Source organism: Bubalus bubalis, chromosome 6 (genome assembly GCF_019923935.1).
Source record: "Bubalus bubalis isolate 160015118507 breed Murrah chromosome 6, NDDB_SH_1, whole genome shotgun sequence".
NCBI lineage: Eukaryota > Metazoa > Chordata > Mammalia > Artiodactyla > Bovidae > Bubalus > Bubalus bubalis.
In genome coordinates, this window is record NC_059162.1 from 119,024,569 (window position 1) to 119,047,815 (window position 23,247).

The 23,247-nt window shown below is 45.7% G+C and overlaps 1 protein-coding gene and 1 pseudogene across 1 annotated transcript; both read left to right on the top strand.

Annotated features, from left to right (window-relative positions):
- Positions 1-8,039: 8,039 nt before the first annotated feature.
- On the top strand, positions 8,040-8,981 carry LOC112585797 (annotated as a pseudogene).
- An 11,779-nt stretch (positions 8,982-20,760) lies between these two features.
- LOC112585493 (olfactory receptor 12-like) lies at positions 20,761-21,902 on the top strand. Its single transcript, XM_025287384.3, has one exon. The coding sequence runs from the start codon at positions 20,761-20,763 to the stop codon at positions 21,709-21,711; it is 951 nt and encodes a 316-aa protein (XP_025143169.3). The 3' UTR covers positions 21,712-21,902.
- The last annotated feature ends 1,345 nt before the right edge of the window (positions 21,903-23,247 follow it).

Genomic DNA, 23,247 nt, shown 5'->3' on the forward strand with positions numbered 1-23,247 from the left:
AACTCTTCGCATGAGGTGGCCAAAGTACTGGAGCTTCAGCTTCAGCATCAGTCCTTCCAATGAACACTCAAGACTGATCTCCTTTAGGATGGGCTGGTTGGATCTCCTTGCAGTCCAAGGGACTCTCAAGAGTCTTCTCCAACACCACAGTTCAAAAGCATCAATTCTTCGGCACTCAGCTTTCTTTATAGTCCAACTCTCACATCCATACATGACCACTGGAAAAACCATAGCCTTGACTAGACGGACCTTTTTCGGCAAAGTAATATCTCTGCTTTTTAATATGCTATCTAGGTTGGTCATAACTTTCCTTCCAAGGAGAAAGTGTCTTTTAATTTCATGGCTGCAGTCATCACCTGCAGTGCTTTTAGAGCTCAAAAACTAAAGTCTGCCACTGTTTCCCCATCTATTCACCATGAAGTGATGGGACCGGATGCCATGATCTTAGTTTACTGAATGTTGAGCTTTAAGCCAACTTTTTCACTCTCCTCTTTCACTTTCATCAAGAGGCTCTTTAGTTCCTCTTCACTTTCTGCCATAAGGGTGGTATCATCTGCATATCTGAGGTTATTGATATTTCTCCCGGCAATCTTGACTCCAGCTTGTGCTTCTTCCAGCCCAGCATTTCTCATGATGTACTCTGCATAGAAGTTAAATAAGCAGGGTGACAATATACAGCCTTGATGTACTCCTTTCCCAATTTGGAACCAGTCTGTTGTTCCATGTCCAATTCTAACTGTTGCTTCCTGACTTGCATACAGATTTCTCAGAAGGCAGGTCAGGTGGTCTGGTATTCCCATCTCTTTCAGAATTTTCCACAGTTTATTGTGATCCACACAGTCAAAGTTTTTGGCATAGTCAATAAAGCAGAAATAGATGTTTTTCTGGAACTCTTGCTTTTTCCATGATCCAGCGGATGTTGGCAATTTGATCTCTGGTTCCTCTGCCTTTTCTAAAACCAGCTTGAACATCTGGAAGTTCACAGTTCACATATTGCTGAAGTCTGCTTGGAGAATTTTGAGCATTACTTTACTAGCGTGTGAGATGAGTGCAATAGTGTGATAGTGTGAGCATTCTTTGGCATTGCCTTTCTTTGGGATTGGAATAAAAACTGACCTTTTTCAGTCCTGTGGCTACTGCTGAGTTTTCCAAATTTGCTGGCATATTGAGTGCAGCACTTTCACAGCATCATCTTTTAGGATTTGAAATAGCTCAACTGGAATTCCATCACTTCCACTAGCTTTGTTCATAGTGATGCTTCTTAAGGCCCACTTGACTTCACATTCCAGGATATCTGGCTCTAGTTTAGTGATCACACCATCATGATTATCTGGGTTGTGAAGATATTTTTTGTACAGTTCTTTGTCAAAGAATATATAGAGGACTTTTTAAAAAGAAAAAGCAAGAGGGACCTTTCCTGAAAAAAAGCTAGATACATTTTAGTGCAAACAGTTGAAACTAGTTTTGTCAAATGTCTAAAAGAACAATAGGAAAGGAAACTCAAATGGCCAAAATAATTCAGAAAGTTACTAGAATTCATTGTGAATTTAGGAAACTCAAATTAAAACAAAGCAACATGTATTTAACACACCCAGAAAATGAGGGAATATAGTGAAGACAAAGACTCCCACACTGCTGATTGCAGCCCATTGGTACAATCAGTTTGAGAGAAAAGTGGTCAGATAAGTGTAAATGTAAGAAAGAAGCTTATGCAATGCAGTTGCTCCCCAGAAGAGCAAAATGCTAGAACGATTTATAGGAAGAATAAATCACCACCCTTTTGCTTTGGATGTTATGGATGTAGACAAACCATATTTCTGGAGAACTATAAGAGAAAAGAGAGATTGGCAAGGGTAACCTCTATGCTCACCTTATTAGACAACACCATGGTCATGGAGCACCTTATAGACTGCTTCAGTCCCATGGAACCAGGACCTCTTAAAAGAGAAGCCTTATCTTTTCAGTTGTGTAGAGTAAGGGGATGGCAAAATGAATAAGAATAGAAGAAAAGGAGTCTCTATAATGTAAAATTAACATGAAAATTAATGAAATTGAGAAAAAATGTCTTTGTACTCAAGAATCCTTTTCTAGATTACACTTTAGAGGTGAATAAAATATCCATTGCATAATATGCACTACTGAAGAAACAAATAAAAATGAAGTAACCTAAATATCTCTCTGGAGAAGGCAATGGCACCCCACTCCAGTACTCTTGCCTGGAAAATCCCATGGACGGAGGAGCCTAGTAGGCTGCAGACCATGGGGTCATGAAGAGTCAGACACGACTGAGTGACTTCACTTTCCCTTTTCCCTTTCATGCATTGGAGAAGGAAATGGCAACCCACTCCAGTGTTCTTGCCTGGAGAATCCCAGGGACGGGGGAGCCTGGTGGGCCGCCGTCTATGGGGTCACACAGAGTCGGACTCGACTGAAGCGACTTAGCAGCAGCAGCAGCAAATGTCTCTCTAAAGAAGCTTCTGCAAGTAATTAGGATATGTTTTCATGTTTAAAGCAATTGAAATAAGTGAACTAGAACATGGAAGGATTGGGAAAGGTGATCAAGATCCCTGCAGAGTGCATTTTGACATAGACCTGGAGAGGTGATACACCCCTGAGATAGGAGAGTGAAAGTGTATTGCTGACCTTGCCAGGTAAAAGCAAACTCCCTCACTGCTCTCCTGTGTGTCATCAGGGCCATCGCAACTAATTAACACAAAGTTGGCAACTTATAGCAATAAGAACCTACTCTCTCATGGGTCAGGAGGATAGATGTCCAAAATCAAGTTTTCAGCAGTTCCTGCTGCCTTTTAAATTTCTTTAAAAAAATTCTTCCCTGCCTTTTCCTAGGTGCTGGGGACTCTCGGTATCCTTGGCACTCCTTCCCCTGTTGCTGTATTGCTCTAACCTCCACTCAGTCTTTTCATGCCCCTTGTCTTTATGTCTCTGTGTCTTTATGTCTCTGTGTCCTTTCCTCCTCTTATAAGGAAATCAGTCACTGGATTTACAGTCCACCTAATCCAGCATGACCTCATCATAACACATTCATTTTGAAAGATCCTATTTTCAAACAAAATCAATTTCTGATTTTGGGGGTGGACATTTTTTTTGGAGGGAGACACTATTCACCTTATCATAGTGATGTTCTCTATGCTTCAGGGGAATTTACATTCTACAGTTTCTGAGTATAGTTTTCTATCTACTCCCAATAATCTCATTTAGCTAATATATTGAATCAAATCTAACATATGACTACAATTTTTCTGTTTGCTTATCAGTTACTGAGACGGTATAATAAACCATGATTTGGATGTTTGCATTCTTTTTAATTCTGTCAGATTTTCCTTTATATAATTAATCTTTTTTAGTTTCATACAAATTTAAAATTTTCACATCATCCATTTGAATATAGAGTATTGAAAATTGAACATTTCATTATGAGTCAGTCAGTGTTAGTCACTGAGTCACATGCAACTCTTTTGACTCTGTGGACTGTACCCTGCCAAGCTCCTCTGTCCATGGAATTTTGCAGGCAAGAATGTTGGGATAGGTTGCCGTTTCCTTCTCCGATTTCTTTATGATATGCCCTTTTAATGAAAAAGACACGTGTACCCCCAGTGTTCATCACAGCACTATTTACAACAACTAGGACATTTTCGGGGGCTCCAAAATCACTGCAGATGGTGACTGCAGCCATGAAATTAAGACACTTACTGCTTGGAAGAAAAGTTATGACCAACCTAGATAGCATATTGAAAAGCAGAGACATTGCTTTGCCAACAAAGGTCCGTCTAGTCAAGGCTATGGTTTTTCCAGTGGTCATGTATGGATGTGAGAGTTGGACTGTGAAGAAAGCTGAGCGATGAAGAGTTGATGCTTTTGAATGGTGGTGTTGGAGAAGACTCTTGCGAGTCCCTTGGACTGCAAGGAGATCCAACCAATCCATTCTAAAAGAGATCAGTCCTGGGTGTTCTTTGGAAGGAATGATGCTAAAGCTGAAACTCCAGTACTTTGGCCACCTCATGAGAAGAGTTGACTCATTGGAAAAGAGTCTGATGCTGGGAGGGATTGGGGGCAGGAGGAGAAGGGGACAACAGAGGATGAGATGGCTGGATGTCATCACTGACACAATGGACATGAGTCTGGGTGAACTCCGGGAGTTGGTGATGGACAGGGAGGCCTGGCGTGCTGCGATTCATGGGGTCCCAAAGAATCAGACGCGACTGAGCGACTGAACTGAACTGAGGACATGGATGTAATCTAGATGTCTATTGACAGATGAATGGAGAAAGAAGCTATGGTACATATATACAATGGAATATTATTCAGTCATAAAAAGGAATGCATCTGACTCAGTGCTAATGAGATGGATGAACCTAGAGCCTATTATGCAGAGTGAGTCAGTCAGATAGAGAAAACCAAGTATCATATATTAATCCATATATATATGTATATATAATCTAGAAAGATGGCACTGATGAATGTATTTTCAGGGCAGCAATGAAAACGCAGATGAGGGGAACAATCTTATGGACATGGGGTGGGGGAAGGAGAGGGTGGGACAAAGGGAGATAGTAACATGGAAACATATACACTACCATGTGTAAAATAGATAACTAGTGGGAATTTGCCCTATGACTCAGGGAACTCAAACCAAGACTCTATGACAACCCAGAGCGGGGGAATGGGGTGGGAGATAGGAGGGAGTTGCAAGAAGAAGGGTGTCCCTGCTATGTGACCTATAGCAGACTCATGTTGATGTATGGCAGAAACCAACACAATATTGTAAAGCAATCATCTTCAATTAAAAATAAATAAAAAATGTTTAATGGATTTAAAAATGTCCTTTTATGAGCAAAATTTTCTCCTGAAATCTACTTTGTCTGATAATTATTGAAATACAGTAGCCTTGGCTTTTTCAGGCTATTTATGATACTACATTTTCCAACTTTTTACTTTCACACTTCCTATATTTTAATAGTAATCATATATCACCTTTGTACTCTGTTTTGGGGTTTCTGTCCAGGATTAAAATATTTTGTTTTAATAGATATGCTTACTCAACCTGCATTGAGGGAAGGGCCACATTATAAATGAGAAAGCGTTTTGCAGCTTCTGCAGACACAGAGTCCTTCCCATCGCTCTTTATCACACCAATATACAAGGATGAAGCAGAGGAGGAAGGACTGCAGGCCAGGAAGCCACACCTGCAGTCCTGAGAAGACCCTTCCAAGATGGCCACTGGTCCTTCTAAAACGACTTGCTTCTTGCCTGTGGACGACAGTGCTCCCATGGGGATTTCTGGCTTCCTGCCTCCCCCTGGTTTGGACAGAGATGTATCCGAGGAAGTTTGGCCACAGGACTGCATCTTCCTGGGATCCAGGGAATTGGGAGTCCCAGTGCACTCCCAGGCCAAGTCTCACCTAATTGGCCAATTGAAGATGAGAGTCCCAGCTGTCCCCAGTGGAGAGCATCTTCCCCAGCAGAGGGACCAAGGATGCAGCTGCCATGAATACTATACAGCTGTGGGGGCAAGACAGAGTAACAGGTGAGTTGAACCAATCTTCCACTGGTACCAAGAGCCAAGCACTTCCTGCAGCAGGCAATTGGAGCACATGGTCTGCCTATCACTGTGACCCCAGGTGCTCTCTTCTGCACCCTCCCCACTCTCACTTCCCTGCACAGGAGGCCAGAGCTGAACATGGTGGAGGAGGGTGCTCAACACCACGTCATTATCATCAGCACAGACCTGGGTCAGGAGTCCTCCCCGGGAGCACAGGGTCCTGGGTGGATCATGCCCCTCCTGACATCACAGGAGCAGTGTGATCACCACTCAACAGATTGTGATCAGCATCACTGACAGGTGAGTCCTGGGAGCCTGGACCTGGACACATCACCACTTATAGCCCCATGGACTGGGCAGGGCCAGTCAAGGCAGAAGTTCTGGACTTTAACAACAGTAGAAATAATTAGGGGGTCTTGTATCACCATGGGTTTAAATTCAGTGGCCTGAGATCTTGCATTTCTGGCCAGCTTTAGGTGATGCTCCTGATATCAGACCTCAGACCACACTTGATAAGCTACAGTTTACAAGGAATAGATGCAGAACAGTCTTTAAAAACAGAGGCTTGTAGACAACACTGGGTTCTTCTGCCTCCCCCATTGAGGATTTACCAGGCTCAACTCACAGGCAGGTTTCCTGAGGCCAGCGCTACAGTCACACTGAGTTGTCTCAACAACCAAAGGAATGTGCGAGTTTGTTTTTTTAAAAAACCAAGAGCTTGACTTCCCAGATGAAGACGTTGATCTCTGCTCATGTGCTTCCCCAGGCATCCTAAGGGTCACTGTTTTGATGACCTAAGGCCACTGAGGTGGATGAATGGCCTTGGGAAACAGAACAGAAACAGGAAGCTGGGAAAACTAGTGGACACAGGAGCAAGACAGCCAGCATGGGGTGGTGGGGAGAAGACAGTCACTCTGGCCACAGTGGCTCTGCTGTATGTATGAGCAAGGTGTGGGCAGAGATGGAAGCAAAAGCTTGGCCTTGGTGAATGTGAGTGTGTGCACAGGTCAGGGCTGGTAGCAAAGGGGTGGGCAGCCATGGCGTGTACAGCAGTGACCAACTCCAGACATCCCAGGTCATACTGTCCCATCTCATTCATGTGATGGTTGGGGTCAAGTCTCCCAGGAGAGGGAAACTGGACAGCCTTCACTGTAGTCAACCTGTGCTTTATTGGGGAAGTATGGACCCTCTCAGACTACCTTCTAAGAGACTACCTCCCCTGCTTAGGGGAGCTTGGGGTAATCTCTCCTCCACAGATACCACTGACCACCCAACCTCTGCCGGTATATCCCCACTTCCAGGGAACTCACTCCATCCAAAGAGAGCCAGCTCCATGACACTGCAGATCTGACCTCTACAAAATGTGGAATCTGCTCTGAAATAGACTTCCACCCACTGACTAATCTGCTTGCCTTCCAAGGAAGCACGATGGCTCAGCATCCAACTTCCTTTTTCATTCCTCCATCTTTGGGCAGAATTCCCCTCAACCACTCTTGTGGCCATCACGCAGCTGGTCCCCATGTCCGATGAAAGTGTGGTGGTCAGCCCTGCTCAAGGCAGACAAGGGAGGTCTGGGCTGTGACAGGGACAGGAAGCAGCACCCAGCAGGAGGGCCCAGTCATTGAGCAGGTGTGACCGTGTTGGTGGCTCCCATTGCTCCAAGCAATCGCCCCATGGGGTGTGCAGAGGAACCAGGGGCACAAAAGTAATGATGGGGGAGGAAATGCCATGTCCTGAATGTGTCACAGCCCCTGTCCTGCTGTTCTCAGACCATGCAGCTGGGCTCTCCCCTGCCCATGAACTGCCTAACATCTGGGCTTTGCAAGAAAGAACCCTTAGATTCTCAAGGATGTGGAGGACTCTGTTGCTGGTTGCCATCACAGTCTTATCAGAGATAAAGATGCTGAGATAGGTCTCGGGGTCTTCAGGAGAGACAGACATAGTTTCACTTTAGCCTGGTGAAGGCTGGTCCCTGGTCTGCTCCCTCACTGGCCTGGAGTTAGAACCATCACTGGGTCTGTTCCTGATAGCATCAGGTGCTTAATGATTTCTAAAATTAAAAATGAATAAAATAGGGGTGGAAGGTGCAGGATTGGATACTTGAGCAGGTGCAGAAATGGCACCACTCAGGACCATCCCCATGGGAAGGGAGAGCATGTCCTGCAAAACAAGGACAGGGAGATGGAAGCCATCCTTACTCTGGAGACTCTCAGCTCAGCAGGACCCCTGGAGCCATCTCATAGAGTGAGTGTTTCAAGCATACTTAGGAATTAGTAAATCAGAGGAAATGTTTACATTTCAGGTCGACCTGAGCTCATCTGGAGCAGAACTGTGTAGCCGGTGGTCTCTTAGTCAGTGAACAGTAAGGTGCTGAAGGGCCCCTGTTATCCAAGAGAAAATGATCTGACTTAGACTGACTTCCCCTTGCTGTCTCCCACTTATTCTCTGCTCTCTGCCCTGTGTCCCCCAGCGCAGGGCCATGCAACCCCCCAAAAGTGGAAACCTCTCAGAGATGCCTCTTCTGGAGTTTGTGATGGAGGGATTTGAAGGTGGTCCTCAGACCCAGGCCCTGCTCTTTGCTCTGTTCCTGGCCCTGTACGTGGTGGCTGTCCTGGGGAACCTCACCATGATCGTGGTCATCACCCTGGATGCCCGTCTGCACTCCCCGATGTACTTTTTCCTCAAGAACCTCTCCTTCTTGGACCTGTGCTACTCATCTGTCATCGTCCCCAAGGCCCTGGCCAACTTCCTGTCCTCCTCCAAGGTGTGGAGGGATGTGCCACCCAGTTCTTCTTCTTCTCCATGATGGGCACCACTGAGGCATTCCTCTTGGCTGTGATGGCCTATGACCGCTTCGTGGCCATCTGCAGTCCACTGTGCTACCCCATCTCCATGCACCCCTTGGTCTGTGCCTGCCTGGTGCTGGGCTCCTACTGTGGAGGTTGCTTCAATTCCATCCTTTAGACCAGCTTCACATTCAGCCTCCCATTCTGCAGTTCCAACCACATCAACCACTTCTTCTGTGATGTGATTCCCCTGCTACAGCTCACTTGTGCCAATACAGCCATCAACAAGCTTGTCATGTTTGGCATTTGTGGCCTCATCATCGTGGGCACCACACTCGTGGTCCTCGTCTACATCCTACATCACAGTGACCATCCTGAGGATGCGCTCAGGAGGAGGGAAACACAAGCTCTTCTCCACCTGTGGCTCCCACATGACAGCCGTGTCCCTCTTTTATGGGACCCTTTTTGTCATGTATGCCCAGCCGGGAGCTGTGGAGTCCGTGGAGCAGGGCAAGGTGGTCTCTGTCTTCTACACTCTGGTCATCCCGATGCTGAATCCCCTCATCTACAGTCTGAGAAACAAGGACGTGAAGGATGCCCTGCGGAGACTGGTCCAAAAGCACATAGCCATGTGAAGGAAGGTGACTGGAGAGACAGAATGTTCTGAGGGCTGGACATGAGGGCTCTGGGCGAGACAGAGGTTTGGTTGGAAGTATTCATTCTTCCTTCATCCAAGTGATTCTTTCATTCATTTCATTCAACACTGTGGAAGCACATCATGGGCCCCCCATGCAAGTGTGAGATGAAGAGATCAGATAAGGCACCAGAAAAATGATGGTGAATGATGGGGCAAGACCCTAATCTTGAAGTTTGAATAACACAACTGTCAGAGCAGTGAACAGAATATTGAAACAGAATTTATGTCCCAAGTTCAACAAATTCCAGTGAAGGTATGTAAGTAGATAGACTCTCAGGCCATTCCTATCCCTCCTTCCCTAAATCTACTGTATATAAGAGGTTGGTAATCTCCCCTGAACCACCTAGAAGGGGAACCTGAGGACACTCAGCCTGGACCCTTTCTTGGTGATAGCCTGGGCCACCACAGCCAATTAGGGAGAGTTAGGAAGACCATGCTTCCCCTCAATCCTGAGTGGGGCTGTTCCTCCCCTCCCCCTTCTGTTCACTGATGCTGCCACCCAACAAGGCAGCAGGGAGCACCTGTGCTCCTGCTTCAGATGCTCCTAGTGCTCCCTGTCCTGGGTTTCTCCCCTCAGACCACAGCTGGGAGCCCCAGGGAGTCAATGTGGATGTCTCATACCCAAAGATCCAGTGACCTTCTACCACACAGCCAGACTACTTCTGACCACAGAAAATGGTGCTTTGTCAGCTCAAACATCTCTGAAAGTCCTGATGGCTGCCCTAGAGACAGGAGGTGGAGAGAGAAGATGCCCTTTCTTGGCAGAGAGCACAGCTCCTTGCTCTCTGTCCCACACTCCCTGGGAGATCCTGGACCCTCTGTCTTGATCTGCCCATTCAGAGCTCCACCCTCATGCACCATGGACCCAACACGCTGCCTGGATTCAGAGCCCAGTGGCCTCATTATGCCTCCCTTTGGTGGGGTCATCCACTCCCATGGTCACCATGAGGAGGTGGCCCTGTGGACACAGGGGTGCTCTCTATCCTGGATGGTCAGTAGGGATGTGTCCTGCCTCTCTAACCACAATTCTCCATCTCCTTCTCTGCCTGCTCAGGAGGACTGTGGGGAGAGGCTGACAGCTAACTTATCTGATTGCTGCTCACAGTTTCTCAGTAGGAAGCTACTCCAAGGTCTCTGCTTGATTCTTGTCCCCATTTGTCTCATCTCTGAGCATGCTGACATATATTACTGTATTTGATATAATGCATTTCTTCCTTTGAGAACCCATGGTGTCCTGCTCCACATCTGGCATGCCTTGGTATCTTCTCATGCTACACGACTGTTCCATCTTCCAAATTCTGCCCCTCGTTTTACTCTGGCCCTCCTCCTCTTCCTCCTAGTCTTTCTCCTCCTCTTCCTTCTTTCTCTTCTTACATTTCTCTTCCTCCTCCTCCTTTTTTTTTTTCTTTCTCCTTCTCCTCCTTCTTCTCCCTTCTCTCTCTTATTCTTCTTTCATTCCGTGGATTTTCAAAAGGATATTCCACGATTTATAATATCTTAATCTTAATTCCTCGACTTATAATATCTTAGGGCCTTCCCTGGTGACTCAGCTGGGAAAGAATCTGCCTGCAATACAGGAGACCCCAGTTCAATTCCTGGGTCAGGAAGATCCCCTGGAGAACAGATAAGTTACCAACTTCAATATTCTTGGGCTTCCCTTGGGCCTCAGACAGTAAAGGTTCTGCCTGCAATGAGGGACATCTGGGTTTGATCCCTGGGTTGAGAAGATCCCCTGGAGAAGGGCATGGCAACCCACTCCAGTATTCTTGCCTGTGAATTCCCAAGGATAGAGAAGCCTGGTGGGCTACAGTCCATGGGGTCACAAAGATTCAGACATGACTAAGTGACTAAGAACGGCACATAGAATCTGAATCCAAAATGAGAAAAGGAAACACATTTTTTCTCTTACAGAATAGTACAATTATCATCGATATGTAAATTTAATTATATATATGATAAGGGATTAGTGGTTCTAGTAGAAGAGCATTAATTCTAACTTTGGAATAAATTTAGGAAGTTAATCAGATAGTCAATGGAGTAGAAATTCTCCAAAATCTGGAAAACATGACTTTTAAAAACCCTGCACTCCATTTGTCTATGTTACCCAGATTTCAGATTGCAGTGAACATCTCTTTACAATTTTAGACGTAGTTTACTTAGTTTGTTCATCCTATACATGCATTGCATCCTGTGCCACATTGCAGGTTCTCAGCACATATCTCCTGGCTGATTATAATTTGAGTTCAGTGCTAATTAGCCATTGTACTCTGAAATACACCTGACATAGCTCTAGTTATCTTAATTAAGTGTAGAATAAACATCTTAAATTTGAAGACCATGTTGTAGTTTTAATTCTGTTTCCTTACTTTTTTAAAAGATTACAATTTTTATTGTGTTTAAAATAACATTTCTGTTGTAACCAATTATAAGTGTACAGCTTGTTGATGTTCAGCTGCTAAGTCATGTCCGACTCTTTGTGACCGTGTGAACTGCAGCACACCAGACTTCAGACTTCCCTGTCCTTCACTGTCTCCCTGAGTTGGCCCAAACTCATGTCCATTGAGCCACTGATGCCTTCCAACCATCTAACCATCATAAGTGTACAGTTTAGTATTGCTCAATATATTCACCTTGTTGTGTAACAGATCTCCAGAAAATTTCATCCTGCAAAACTGAACTGCATACCCCTTCAGCAACAACTCCTTATTTTCCCCTTACCTCCACCACTGATAGTCAACATTTATTTTTATCTCCATGAAAGTGGCTACTTTCAATTCCACAGGTAAGTAAAACACAGAATATGCCTTTTTCTCTCTGGTTATTTCACTTGGCATAATTTTTTCAAGGTTCATTCATATTGCTGTAAATGAACATATTTTCGTTTTTTAAAGGTTGAATAACAGTCCATCATGTATATACACCACATTTTGCTTATCTATTTATCTATCATTTTGTTTATCTATTCAACACCTAGGTTACTTCTACCTTTCACCTGTTGTCCAAATATCTCTTATAGATACTGCTTTCTAAGTTCATACATGCAATTACTGGATCATATAGTAAATGGTTTTTAATCTGGGAGAAAAATCTCCAAAGTACTTCCCATAGTAGTTGTATCAATTTACATTCCCATCAACAGAGCAAAAATCTTCCAATTTCTCCACTTCCTAGTCAGCCTATCTTCTTTTCTTTCTTTGTTTTTAAGAGTAGCCATTCTAATACTTGTGAAGTAGTTATCACATTGCTGTTTTTTATTTTAATGTCACAGAAAATCAGTAAGGAAACAGTGCTTTTAAATGACCTATTATACCAGATAGAATGAATTGCTATATACAGGATATTTTATCCCCAAACAGCAGAATGCACATTCTTCAAAGTGGATGTGGAATATTCTCTAGGACAGATCACATGCAAGGCCACTAAATAAGTCTCAATAACTTCAAGAATATTGAAATCATAACACACCTTTTTCTGACCACAAAGGTATGAAACTAGAAACCAACTGCAAAAAAATAAAACTGCCACACACCCCACAAACACAGAGACTTAAACAATATGTTCCTAAACCACCTATGGGCTTCCCTGGTGGCTCAGAGGTTAAAGCGTCTGCCTGCAATGAGGGAGACCCAGGTTCAATCCTTGGTTCGGGAAGCTCCCCTGGAGAAGGAAATGGCACCCCACTCCAGTATTCTTGCCTGGAGAATCCCATGGACAGAGGAGCCTGGTAGGCTACAATCCATGGGGTCGCAAAGAGTCGGATACGACTGAGGGACTTCACTTTCACTTTCACTTAAACTACCTATAGGTCATTGAATTAATCAAAGAAGAAATTTTAAAAATACCTGTAGTCAAAGGAAAAGGAAAACACATCAATCCAAAATCTGTGTGATGCAGCTAAAACAGTTCTAAGAGTGAAGTTTATAGCAATACAAACTAATTCATAAAATAAGAAAAATATCCAATAAACAATCTAACTTTACACCAAAAGAAAATAGAAAAAGAGAATAAACAAAATCCAAATTTACTAGAAGAAATGAAATAATAAAAGTCAGTCCAGGGACTTCCTTGGAAGTCCAGTGGTCAAGACTTCATCTTCCAATGCATAGGGTGCAAGTTTGATTCCTGGTTGGAGAGCTAAGATTCCACATGACTTGGGGCCAAAAAAAAAAAAAAAAACAGAAGCAATGTTGTACCAAATTCAATACAGACTTTAAAAATGGTTCCACATCAAAGAAATCTTTTTAAAATATCAGGCCAGAAATAAATAAATCAGACTAAAAGAAAAAAAAATAGAAAAGATCAATGAAACCATAATTGGTTCTTTGAAAAGATAAACTAAATTGATAAGCCTTTAGCCAGATACATTAAGAAAAAAGAGAAGGCCCAAATAAACACGCAGAAGGCAATGGCACCCCACTCCAGTACTCTTGCCTGGAAAATCCCATGGATGGAGGAGTCTGGTAGGCTGCAGTCCATGGGGTCGCTAAGAGTCGGACACGACTGAGCGACTTCACTTTCACTTTTCACTTTCATGCATTGGAGAAGAAAATGGCAACCCACTCCAGTGTTCTTGCCTGGAGAATCCCAGGGACAGGGAGCCTGGTGGGCTTCTGTCTATGGGGTCGCATAGAGTCAGACATGACTGAAGCGACTTAGCAGCAGCAGCAGCATGAAACAGGAGAAGCTACAACCAAGACGACAGAAATGCAAAATATTTTGAGAGATTACATGACCTGTTATAAGCCAATAAAACTGACAGCCTGCAAGAAATTGGGCAAGTTCACAATCATGTGGCTTCCAAAGACTGAATTAGGGAAAAACAGAAAATCTAAAAAGTTCAAAAATGGATAAGAAGATTGAATCAGTAATGAAGAACCTTCTAAGAAAGAAAAGCCACAGACCAGATAGTTTCATGGTGAATTCTACAAAACACTAAAGAATTATCAATGCCAATACTTCTCAAACAATTTCAAAGTATTGAAGAAGAGGGAACACTCTCAAACTCGTTCAAGTCCAGCATTGCCCTGATACAAAAGCCAGAAAAGGTCACAACAGGAAAGTAAAACTACCAACTATTATCTCTAATGAGCATAGATGCAAAAATTCTCAACATATTACAAAATTCTTTACAATCTGAGCCACCAGGGAAGTCTTTTGGATTTAGGGTCCTTCTAATCCAGTATGGCCTCTTCCTAACTAATTCATTTGGAAAGACCCTATTTCCAAATAGGGTAATAGTCTGAGTTACCAGGACTTCTCTGGTATCTCAGCTGGTGAAGAATCCACCTGCAAAGCAGGGAACTCCGGTTTGATTCCTGGGTCAGGAAGATCTCCTGGAGAAGGGATAGGCTACCCACTTCAGTATTCTTGGGCTTCCGTGCTGGCTCAGATGGTAAAGAATCCACCTGCAATGCAGGAGACCTGGGTTCGATCCCTGGGTTGGGAAGATCCCCTGGAGATGGGAAAGGCTACCAACTCCAAGATTCTGGTCTGGAGAATTCCATGGACTATATAGTTCACGGGGTCACAAACAGTTGGACACAACTGAGCAACTTTGCCATCCTCTTAGTAAAGTGGTTGAGTATCCCTGCCTGTCATGTGACAGACCGGGATTTAATTCCCTGATGGGGAAGCAACATGCCCTTTGGGCTTCCCTGGCAGCTCAGCTGGTAAAGAATATGCCTACAAGGCAGGAAACCTGGGTTCAGTCCCTGGGTTGGGACGATCCCCTGGAAAAGGGAATGGCTACCCCCTCCAGTATTCTGTCCTGGAAAATTCCATGGACAGAGGAGCCTGGAGGGGTACAGTCCATGGGATCGCAAAGAGTTGGACATGACTGAGCGACTTTCACTTTCACTTTTTTCCTGAATTTCCAAGTAGACACTGTTTTGGGGGGAGGAGGGAGGGGGTGACACTGTTCCCCTTGCCACAGTGATGTTCCACGTTCTTCAAGGGAATTTATATTCTGCAGTTTCTGAATGTCATGTTCTATTTACACCAAGAAAGTATGCTTGGCTGATTTTTTCTTTCATTTTATTTTTCAACTTTACAATATTGTATTGGCTTTGCCATATATCAACATGAATCTGCCACAGGTATACACATGTTCCCCATCCTGAACCCTCCTCCCTCCCTGTACCCTCCCTCTGGGTCATCCCAGTGCACCAGCCCCAAGCATCCAGTATCATGCATCGAACCTGGACTGGCGACTCATTTCATATATGATATTATACATGTTTCAATGTCATTCTCCCAAATCATCCCACCCTCTCCCTCTCCCACAGAGTCCAAAAGACTGTTCTATACATCAGTGTCTCTTTTGCTGTCTCGCATACAGGGTTGTCGTTACCATCTTTCTAAATACCATATATATGCGTTAGTATACTGTATTGGTGTTTTTCTTTCTGGCTTACTTCACTCTATAACAGGTTCCAGTTTCATCCACCTCATTAGAACTGATTCAAATGTATTCTTTTTAATGGCTGAGTAATACTCTGTTGTGTATATGTACCACAGCTTTCTTATCCATTCATCTGCTGGTGGACATCTAGGTTGCTTTCATGTCCTGGCTATTATAAACAGTGCTGCGAAGACCCATCACAAGCATGAAAATTGAAACTGTAATCAGAAATCTTCCAGCAAACAAAAGCCCAGGTCCAGACAGCTTCACAGCTGAATTCTACCAAAAATTTAGAGAAGAGCTAACACCTATCTTACTCAAACTCTTCCAGAAAATTGCAGAGGAAGGTAAACTTCCAAACTCATTATATGAGGCCACCATCACCCTAATACCAAAACCTGACAAAGATCCCACAAAAAAGAAAACTACAGGCCAATATCACTGATGAACATAGATGCAAAAATCCTTAACAAAATTCTAGCAATCAGAATCCATCAACACATTAAAAAGATCATACACCATGACCAAGTGGGCTTTATCCCAGGGATGCAAGGCTTCTTCAATATCTGCAAATCAATCAATGTAATACACCACATAAACAAACTGAAAAATAAAAACCATATGATTATCTCAATAGATGCAGAGAAAGCCTCTGACAAAATTCAACATCCATTTATGATAAAAACTCTCCAGAAAGCAGGAATAGAAGGAACATACCTCAACATAATAAAAACTATATATGACAAACCCACAGCAAACATTATCCTCAATGGTGAAAAATTGAAAGCATTTCCCCTAAAGTCAGGAACAAGACAAGGGTGCCCACTCTCACCACTACTATTCAACATAGTTTTGGAAGTTTTGGCCACAGCAATCAGAGCAGAAAAAGAAATAAAAGGAATCCAAATTGGAAAAGAAGAAGTAAAACTCTCACTGTTTGCAGAAGACATGATCCTTTACATCAGTTCAGTTCAGTTCAGTCGCCCAGTCATGTCCTACTCTTTGTTACCCCATGAATCGCAGCATGCCAGGCCTCCGTGGCCATCACCAACTCCTGGAGTTCACTCAGACTGATGTCCATCGAGTCAGTGATGCCATCCAGCCATCTCATCCTCTGTCGTCCCCTTCTCCTCCTGCCCCAAATCCCTTGCAGCATCAGAGTCTTTTCCAATGAGTCAACTCTTTGCATGAGGTGGCCAAAGTACTGGAGTTTCAGCTTTAGCATCATTCCTTCCAAAGAAATCCCAGGCCTGATCTCCTTCAGAATGGATCCTCGACATAGAAAACCCTAAAGACCCCACCAGAAAATTACTAGAACTAATCAATGGATATAGTAAAGTTGCAGGATATAAAATCAACACAGAAATCCCTTGCATTCCTATACACTAATAATGAGAAAATAGAAAGAGAAATTAAGGAAACAATTCCATTCACCATTGCAACAAAAAGAATAAAATACTTAGGAATATATCTACCTAAAGAAACTAAAGACCTATATATAGAAAACTATAAAACACTGGTGAAAGAAATCAAAGAGGACACTAATAGATGGAGAAATATACCATGTTTGTGAATTGGAAGAATCAATATAATGAAAATGAGTATACTACCCAAAGCAATTTATAGATTCAATGCAATCCCTATCAAGCTACCAACGGTATTTTTCATAGAGCTAAAACAAATAATTTCACAATTTGTATGGAAATACAAAAAACCTTGAATATCCAAAGCAACCTTGAGAAAGAAGAATGGAACTGGAAGAATCAACCTACCTGACTTCAGGCTCTACTACAAAGCCACAGTCATCAAGACAGTATGGTACTGGCACAAAGACAGAAATATAGATCAATGGAACAAAATAGAAAGCCCAGAGATAAATCCATGCACCTATGGACACCTTATCTTTGATAAAGGAGGCAAGAATATACAGTGGAGGAAAGACAATCTCTTTAACAAGTGGTGCTGGGAAAACTGGTCAACCACTTGTAAAAGAATGAAACTAGAACACTTTCTAACACCATACACAAAAATAAACTCAAAATGGAGTAAACATAAGACCAGAAACTATAAAACTCCTAGAGGAGAACATAGGCAAAACACTCTCCGACGTACATCACAGCAGGATCCTCTATGACCCACCTCCCAGAATATTGGAAATAAAAGCAAAAATATACAAATGGGACCTAATTAAACTTAAAAGCTTCTGCACAACAAAGGAAACTATAAGCAAGGTGAAAAGACAGCCTTCAGAATGGGAGAAAATAATAGCAAATGAAGCAACTGACAAACAACTAATCTCAAAAATATACAAGCAACTCCTACAGCTCAATTCCAGAAAAATTAATGACCCAATCAAAAAATGGGCCAAAGAACAAAATAGACATTTCTCCAAAGAAGACATACAGATGGCTGATATTTTAAATCATTTATAATATATAACTACCAACTTTGTCTTCTTGTTTTATCAATTACTGAGAAAGTTGGGGCTCTCAGTCTGGGGCAGGGACCCCCCACTCAGGTGTGGCTCAGCCATCCCCAGTGCCCTCCTCCGGCTATAACAGAATTCATGGGGGTGCCTGGTCCATCCCACAGCTCTCTTGAAAGCTGGGCAGCAAGGACCCAGGGCACCATTTTAAGGAAACCAGTCCCAGAAATGCCAATGGTCAACAAATATTAATACGTGAAAAAATATGCAGCCTCACAAGGAAATAGAGGCCTGGGCTTCCCTGATGGCTCAGACGGTAAAGAATCTGTCTGCAATGCAGGAGACCCAGGTTTAGTCTCTGGGTCGGGAAAATCCCCTGGAAAAGAAAATGGCAACCCACTCCAGTATTCTTGCCTGGAAAATCCTATGCACAGAGGAGCCTGGTGGTCTACCATCCATGGGGTCGCACAGAGTCAGACACGACTGAGCGACCAGCACGTTCATAGGCACTACCTGCCTGCTAAGTGTGCAAATGTCAGGGTGGATGACGATGAGCTGTGGTGAGGGGAAGGGAATTCAAATCTTTGTGAGCCATTGGAAGAAAATAAGTTGTACATTTCTGGAGGAAATAGACTGTGTTAATAAAAAAATAAAGACAAAGCAAGCTGTCTACACTGTAATGACCCGTGATGTGGTTGTAGGACCCTAGCCCACAGAAATATTAGCAGGAGCCCAGAATGAACATAGGTTAAGTCGTGGTTTGTGAGAGGAAGGAGAGTGAGGGAGTGGCTGTCAGGACAGGAAACCCGTGACACTGGCTGCGCCTACACAGGGGAACACCATGGAGACGTTCAGAACTGACCCGGGAAGACCCCCTTGCTAGGCTGTCTGTTAAGTGAAGGCCCCAACTGCGAGCTAAGGACAGCGTGACCTGATTCACACAAAGATACTAAAAGAAAGGCTTCACGCGTGCAGACACACCTTGGGCAGACACCCCCAACTGCTAAGAGAGGCGAGGCTTTACTGGGGCCAAAGGAAAACGCATTTCCATGGTACCGTTGTGAGCTCAACTGCTCAGTCATGTCTGACTCTGCGGCCTCATGGACTCTAGCCGCCAGGCTCCTCTGTCCGTGGGATTCTCCAGACAAGAATAGTGGAGTGGGTTGCCATTTCTTTCTCCAGGGGATCTTCCTGACCCAGGGATGGAACTCGTGTGTCCTACATTGACAGGTGGGTTCTTTACCACTAGCGCCACCTGGGAAGTCCCCATTGTACTATATCACATCTTAATTCTTGAATTTCATCAAGCATGTGTTTATTCTGAAATTTCACACACACACACACACACACACACACACACACGGAGAATTTTAGACATGCCAGCAACAACAAAAACAACAGAGGGGATTCAGAGTCCATTTCCACGTTCCCATTATTCAAGAGGGTAAGGATGTGCCCACATTTCAGGCTTGTGGAGGCAGAGTCTCTATGTCTGGAGTAGAGAGGGCTGTGTGCTGGCCTGGGCACAGATTGCCCACCTGCCCCCCTTCCTCACACTGACGACCTCCAAGGATGGGCAGGAGTGAGGGCTGAGGGCCAGGAGGTCACATCTGCCCCCTGGGGAGACCCATCCAACGAGGGGCACTGGGTCCCTCTAACTTGTCTGTGTTCCCCTTCTGTTGGCCCCCCACTGCTTGCTGAAGACTTCAGGCTTCCTGTCTGTCCTGCCTTGGGTCGAGAGGGGTCAGGGGAAGATTGGCCTTGGGACTGCAGCTCCTGGGACCTGGGGGTTGGCAGTCCCAGTGCACGCAGAGCCCAAGCCTCACCTAATTGGCCATCAGAGGCCTTGAGTCCCAGACCTGCAGGTAGAGAACACCTTGCCCCACTGAGTGACTCAGAGGTGTGGGCAGGGCATGGAAGAGCAGGTGAGCTTCCTCCAAGATCCAGTAGTTCCCACTCCAGAATCTGGGGCACCAGTCTGAGGCTCTCTGAGACCCTCGGCGCCCTCCTTGGCACCCCCTCATTCTCCCTTCACTATACAGGAAGGCAGAGCTGAAAGGGCAGTAGACAGGGGTCCTGGTGCCGACTGATTATCATCAGCACAGACCTGGGTCAAGAGCTCAGGAGGCCCTGGGAGAGCAGTTCCTGGCTGTGTGCGGCTGGGCAATCACAGCCCTCACCTGGACAAGGTAAGGTCAGGGCGGCCACCCTCAGGGCTGCAGGAGTGGGAGGAGACCATGTGGGTAAGGGGGCAGGGCTGTGCATACAGTAAGCACTCGGGTCTGCTCTCCGCAGGGGAAGTGGGGACACCCTCCTGCCTGGCCAGCTCTGGACTCGTCTTGCAGATAACGCCCCAGTCCAGGCTCAGAGGCAGTGATGCTGAGATGGGAATCTAGGCATGCAGGGGAGAGAAACAGGAAACACCCACATTAGCCCAGGGAGACCTGGCCCCTGCCCTGCTCCCGGCCTGTCCAAGACGTGGTGGGCAGAGGCACCCAGGAAACTTTTCTGAGATTAATGAAGAGTACACAAAGGGGCAGAACACGCAGGATTAGATACAGGAGTAAAGAGCAGAAAGCTGGCAGCGTCGCTGGGAAGACAGGCGGCTGTGGCGCCATTTCTGCACTCCAGACTCAGCTCTGCAACCCTCCTGGCACCCCCACCCCACCCCACAGTGACTATTCAGAGTCCCCACAGGCCGAGTGCTCCCTGCATATTTGTGAATTAGCCAATTGGAGAAAATGTTGCCTTTTAAGGTCAGTCTGAGCTCACCTGGAGGACTGGGCACTGAAGGGTCCCTGTGCTCCAAGAAAGTATGACCTTGTGACCCTCACCTCCTCCCTCTCCCTGCCTCCCGCTTGCTCTCTGCCCCGTGTCCCCCAGCACAGGGCCATGGCATCCCACAGAAATGGAAACCTCCCAGAGATGCCTCTGCAGGAGTTCATGCTGGATGGATTTGAGGGTGGCCCACAGACCCAGGCCCTGCTCTTTGCTCTGTTCCTGGCCCTGTACGTGGTGGCCATCCTGGGGAACCTCACCATGATCGTGGTCATCACCCTGGATGCCCGTCTGCACTCCCCAATGTACTTCTTCCTCAAGAACCTCTCCTTCCTGGACCTGTGCTACTCATCTGTCATCGCCCCCAAGGCCCTGGTCAACTTCCTGTCCTCCTCCAAGGTGATAACCTTTAAGGGATGTGCCACCCAGTTCTTCTTCTTCTCCATGATGGGCACTACTGAGACTCTCCTCTTGGCTGTGATGGCCTATGACCGCTTCGTGGCCATCTGCAGCCCCCTGAGCTACCCCATCTCCATGCGCCCCTCGGTCTGTGCCTGTCTGGTGCTGGGCACCTACTGCGGGGGCTGCCTCAACTCTGGGGTGCAGACAATCCTCACATTCAGCCTCCTGTTCTGCAGCTCCAACCACATCAACCACTTCTTCTGTGATGTGATCCCCCTGCTCCAGCTCACTTGTGCCAGCACGACCGTCAATGAGCTGGTCTTGTTTGCTATGTGTGGCCTCATCATTGTGGGCACCACACTCGTGGTCCTCACCTCCTATGGCTACATCACAGTGACCATCCTGAGGATGCGCTCAGGAGGAGGGAGACACAAGCTCTTCTCCACCTGTGGCTCCCACATGACAGCCGTGTCCCTCTTTTATGGGACCCTTTTTGTCATGTATGCCCAGCCGGGAGCTGTGGAGTCCGTGGAGCAGGGCAAGGTGGTCTCTGTCTTCTACACTCTGGTCATCCCGATGCTGAATCCCCTCATCTACAGTCTGAGAAACAAGGACGTGAAGGATGCCCTGCGGAGACTGGGTCAGAAGCACACAGCCACATGACGGAGAGTGACCAGAGAGACCCAGTGTCCTGAGGGCTGGACAAGAAGACTTGAGGGGAGGCACTGGGTTTGGTTTGAGGAATTCATTCTTTATTCAGCCAATTCATTCTTTCATCCAGCATTTTATCCAACCCTTCTTTGAGGCACATCATGGACCACAGACTACAAGTGTGAGATGTAGAGATGAGTAAGGCATCTTGTTTGCCACCAAAAATCTAATGGCCCACAGTGGGGCAAGACACTAAACTTGAAGTTTGTGTAACACGGTGGGCAGAGTCATGAACTGGGAGTCTTTGAAGCACAGTATGGGTCCCAGTTCAACATCAATTGGTGAAGGTATGTGGGCTAGACAAACTCTCTGACCTTATCCCTTCGCTTCTTTATTGAATCTAATGTAAATATGTACCCAGCAATCTACCCTGGGACAACTAGCAGGGGGCTTTAGGACACTCAGCCCAGCCCCTTTCTTGGTGATCGCCTGGGCATCCCCACAGCCAATTAGGGGGGTTAGGAAGACCATGCTTCCCCTCAATCCAGCAGCAGGGCTGTTCCTCCCCTCCCCCTTCTGTTCACTGATGCCACCACCCAACAAGGCAGCAGGGAGCACCCGTGCTCCTGCTTCAGAGGCTCCTAGTGCTCCCTGTCCTGGGTTTCTCCCCTCAGACAGCAGCTGGGAGCCCCAGGGAGTGAACGTGGATGCCTGACACCCATAGTTCACCATCCAGTCTGACAGGTGATACTGTCCTGACTATTTGTGACCCTAAGAAATGGAGCCTTGTCAGCACCAACACCTCTGAATAAGGATGGAGGTCCTGGTGCTGCTGCACAGAGGAGAGGGTAGAGAGAGGGGGCAGTTTCTTGGTAGAAGCACAGCTCCCTGGCCGTCTGTCCCACACTCCCTGGGGCAGCTGGGAGTCTTGACCTCCCCATTCAGAGCTCCAGGCCCCTGCTCCATGGACCCAACACACAGCCTGGACCCAGGGCGTTTCATGTCTCCCTGTGGGAGAGTCACCCACTCCCATGGTCACTGCCAGGAGGTGGTCCTCTGGACGAGAGGGTGGTCTGTTCCCTGTAGGGGCAGGGGGCGTGCCCTGCCCCTCTGATCACAGCTCTCCACCCCCCTCTCTCCCTGCTCCAGGGGACAGGGGGAGAGGCTGGCAGCTAAGTTGTCGGACTGCTGCTCCCCATTACTCAAGTGGAACCGCCTCCAAGCTTCCTGCTGGATTCCTATTCACATTGTCTTTGGGCTCCAAAACTAGTTCTATGTCTGCCATAGATTGTTGTATTCATCTGATAACAAATTGTTACTTGAGGCTTCCCCAAATATTCTGCTTCACCATGACAGCCCTTGTTGTCATCTCATGCCGCAGCTGTTCCCTCTCACACGCGCTATCCTCTGTCTGTCTGCTGTGATTTTTTTCGTCACTCCATGGAATGTTACAGGAATATTCTTGGGTCTTCTACTTGATCCAAATTTGGAATATGCATACATATAATATATATTCATTCCATGCACAAGTGTAGATTTATCTTAATT

Bases quoted from the DNA above. Each gene is read 5' to 3' on its own strand.
- LOC112585493 (XM_025287384.3), top strand. From the start codon at position 20,761: ATGGCATCCCACAGAAATGGAAACCTCCCAGAGATGCCTCTGCAGGAG.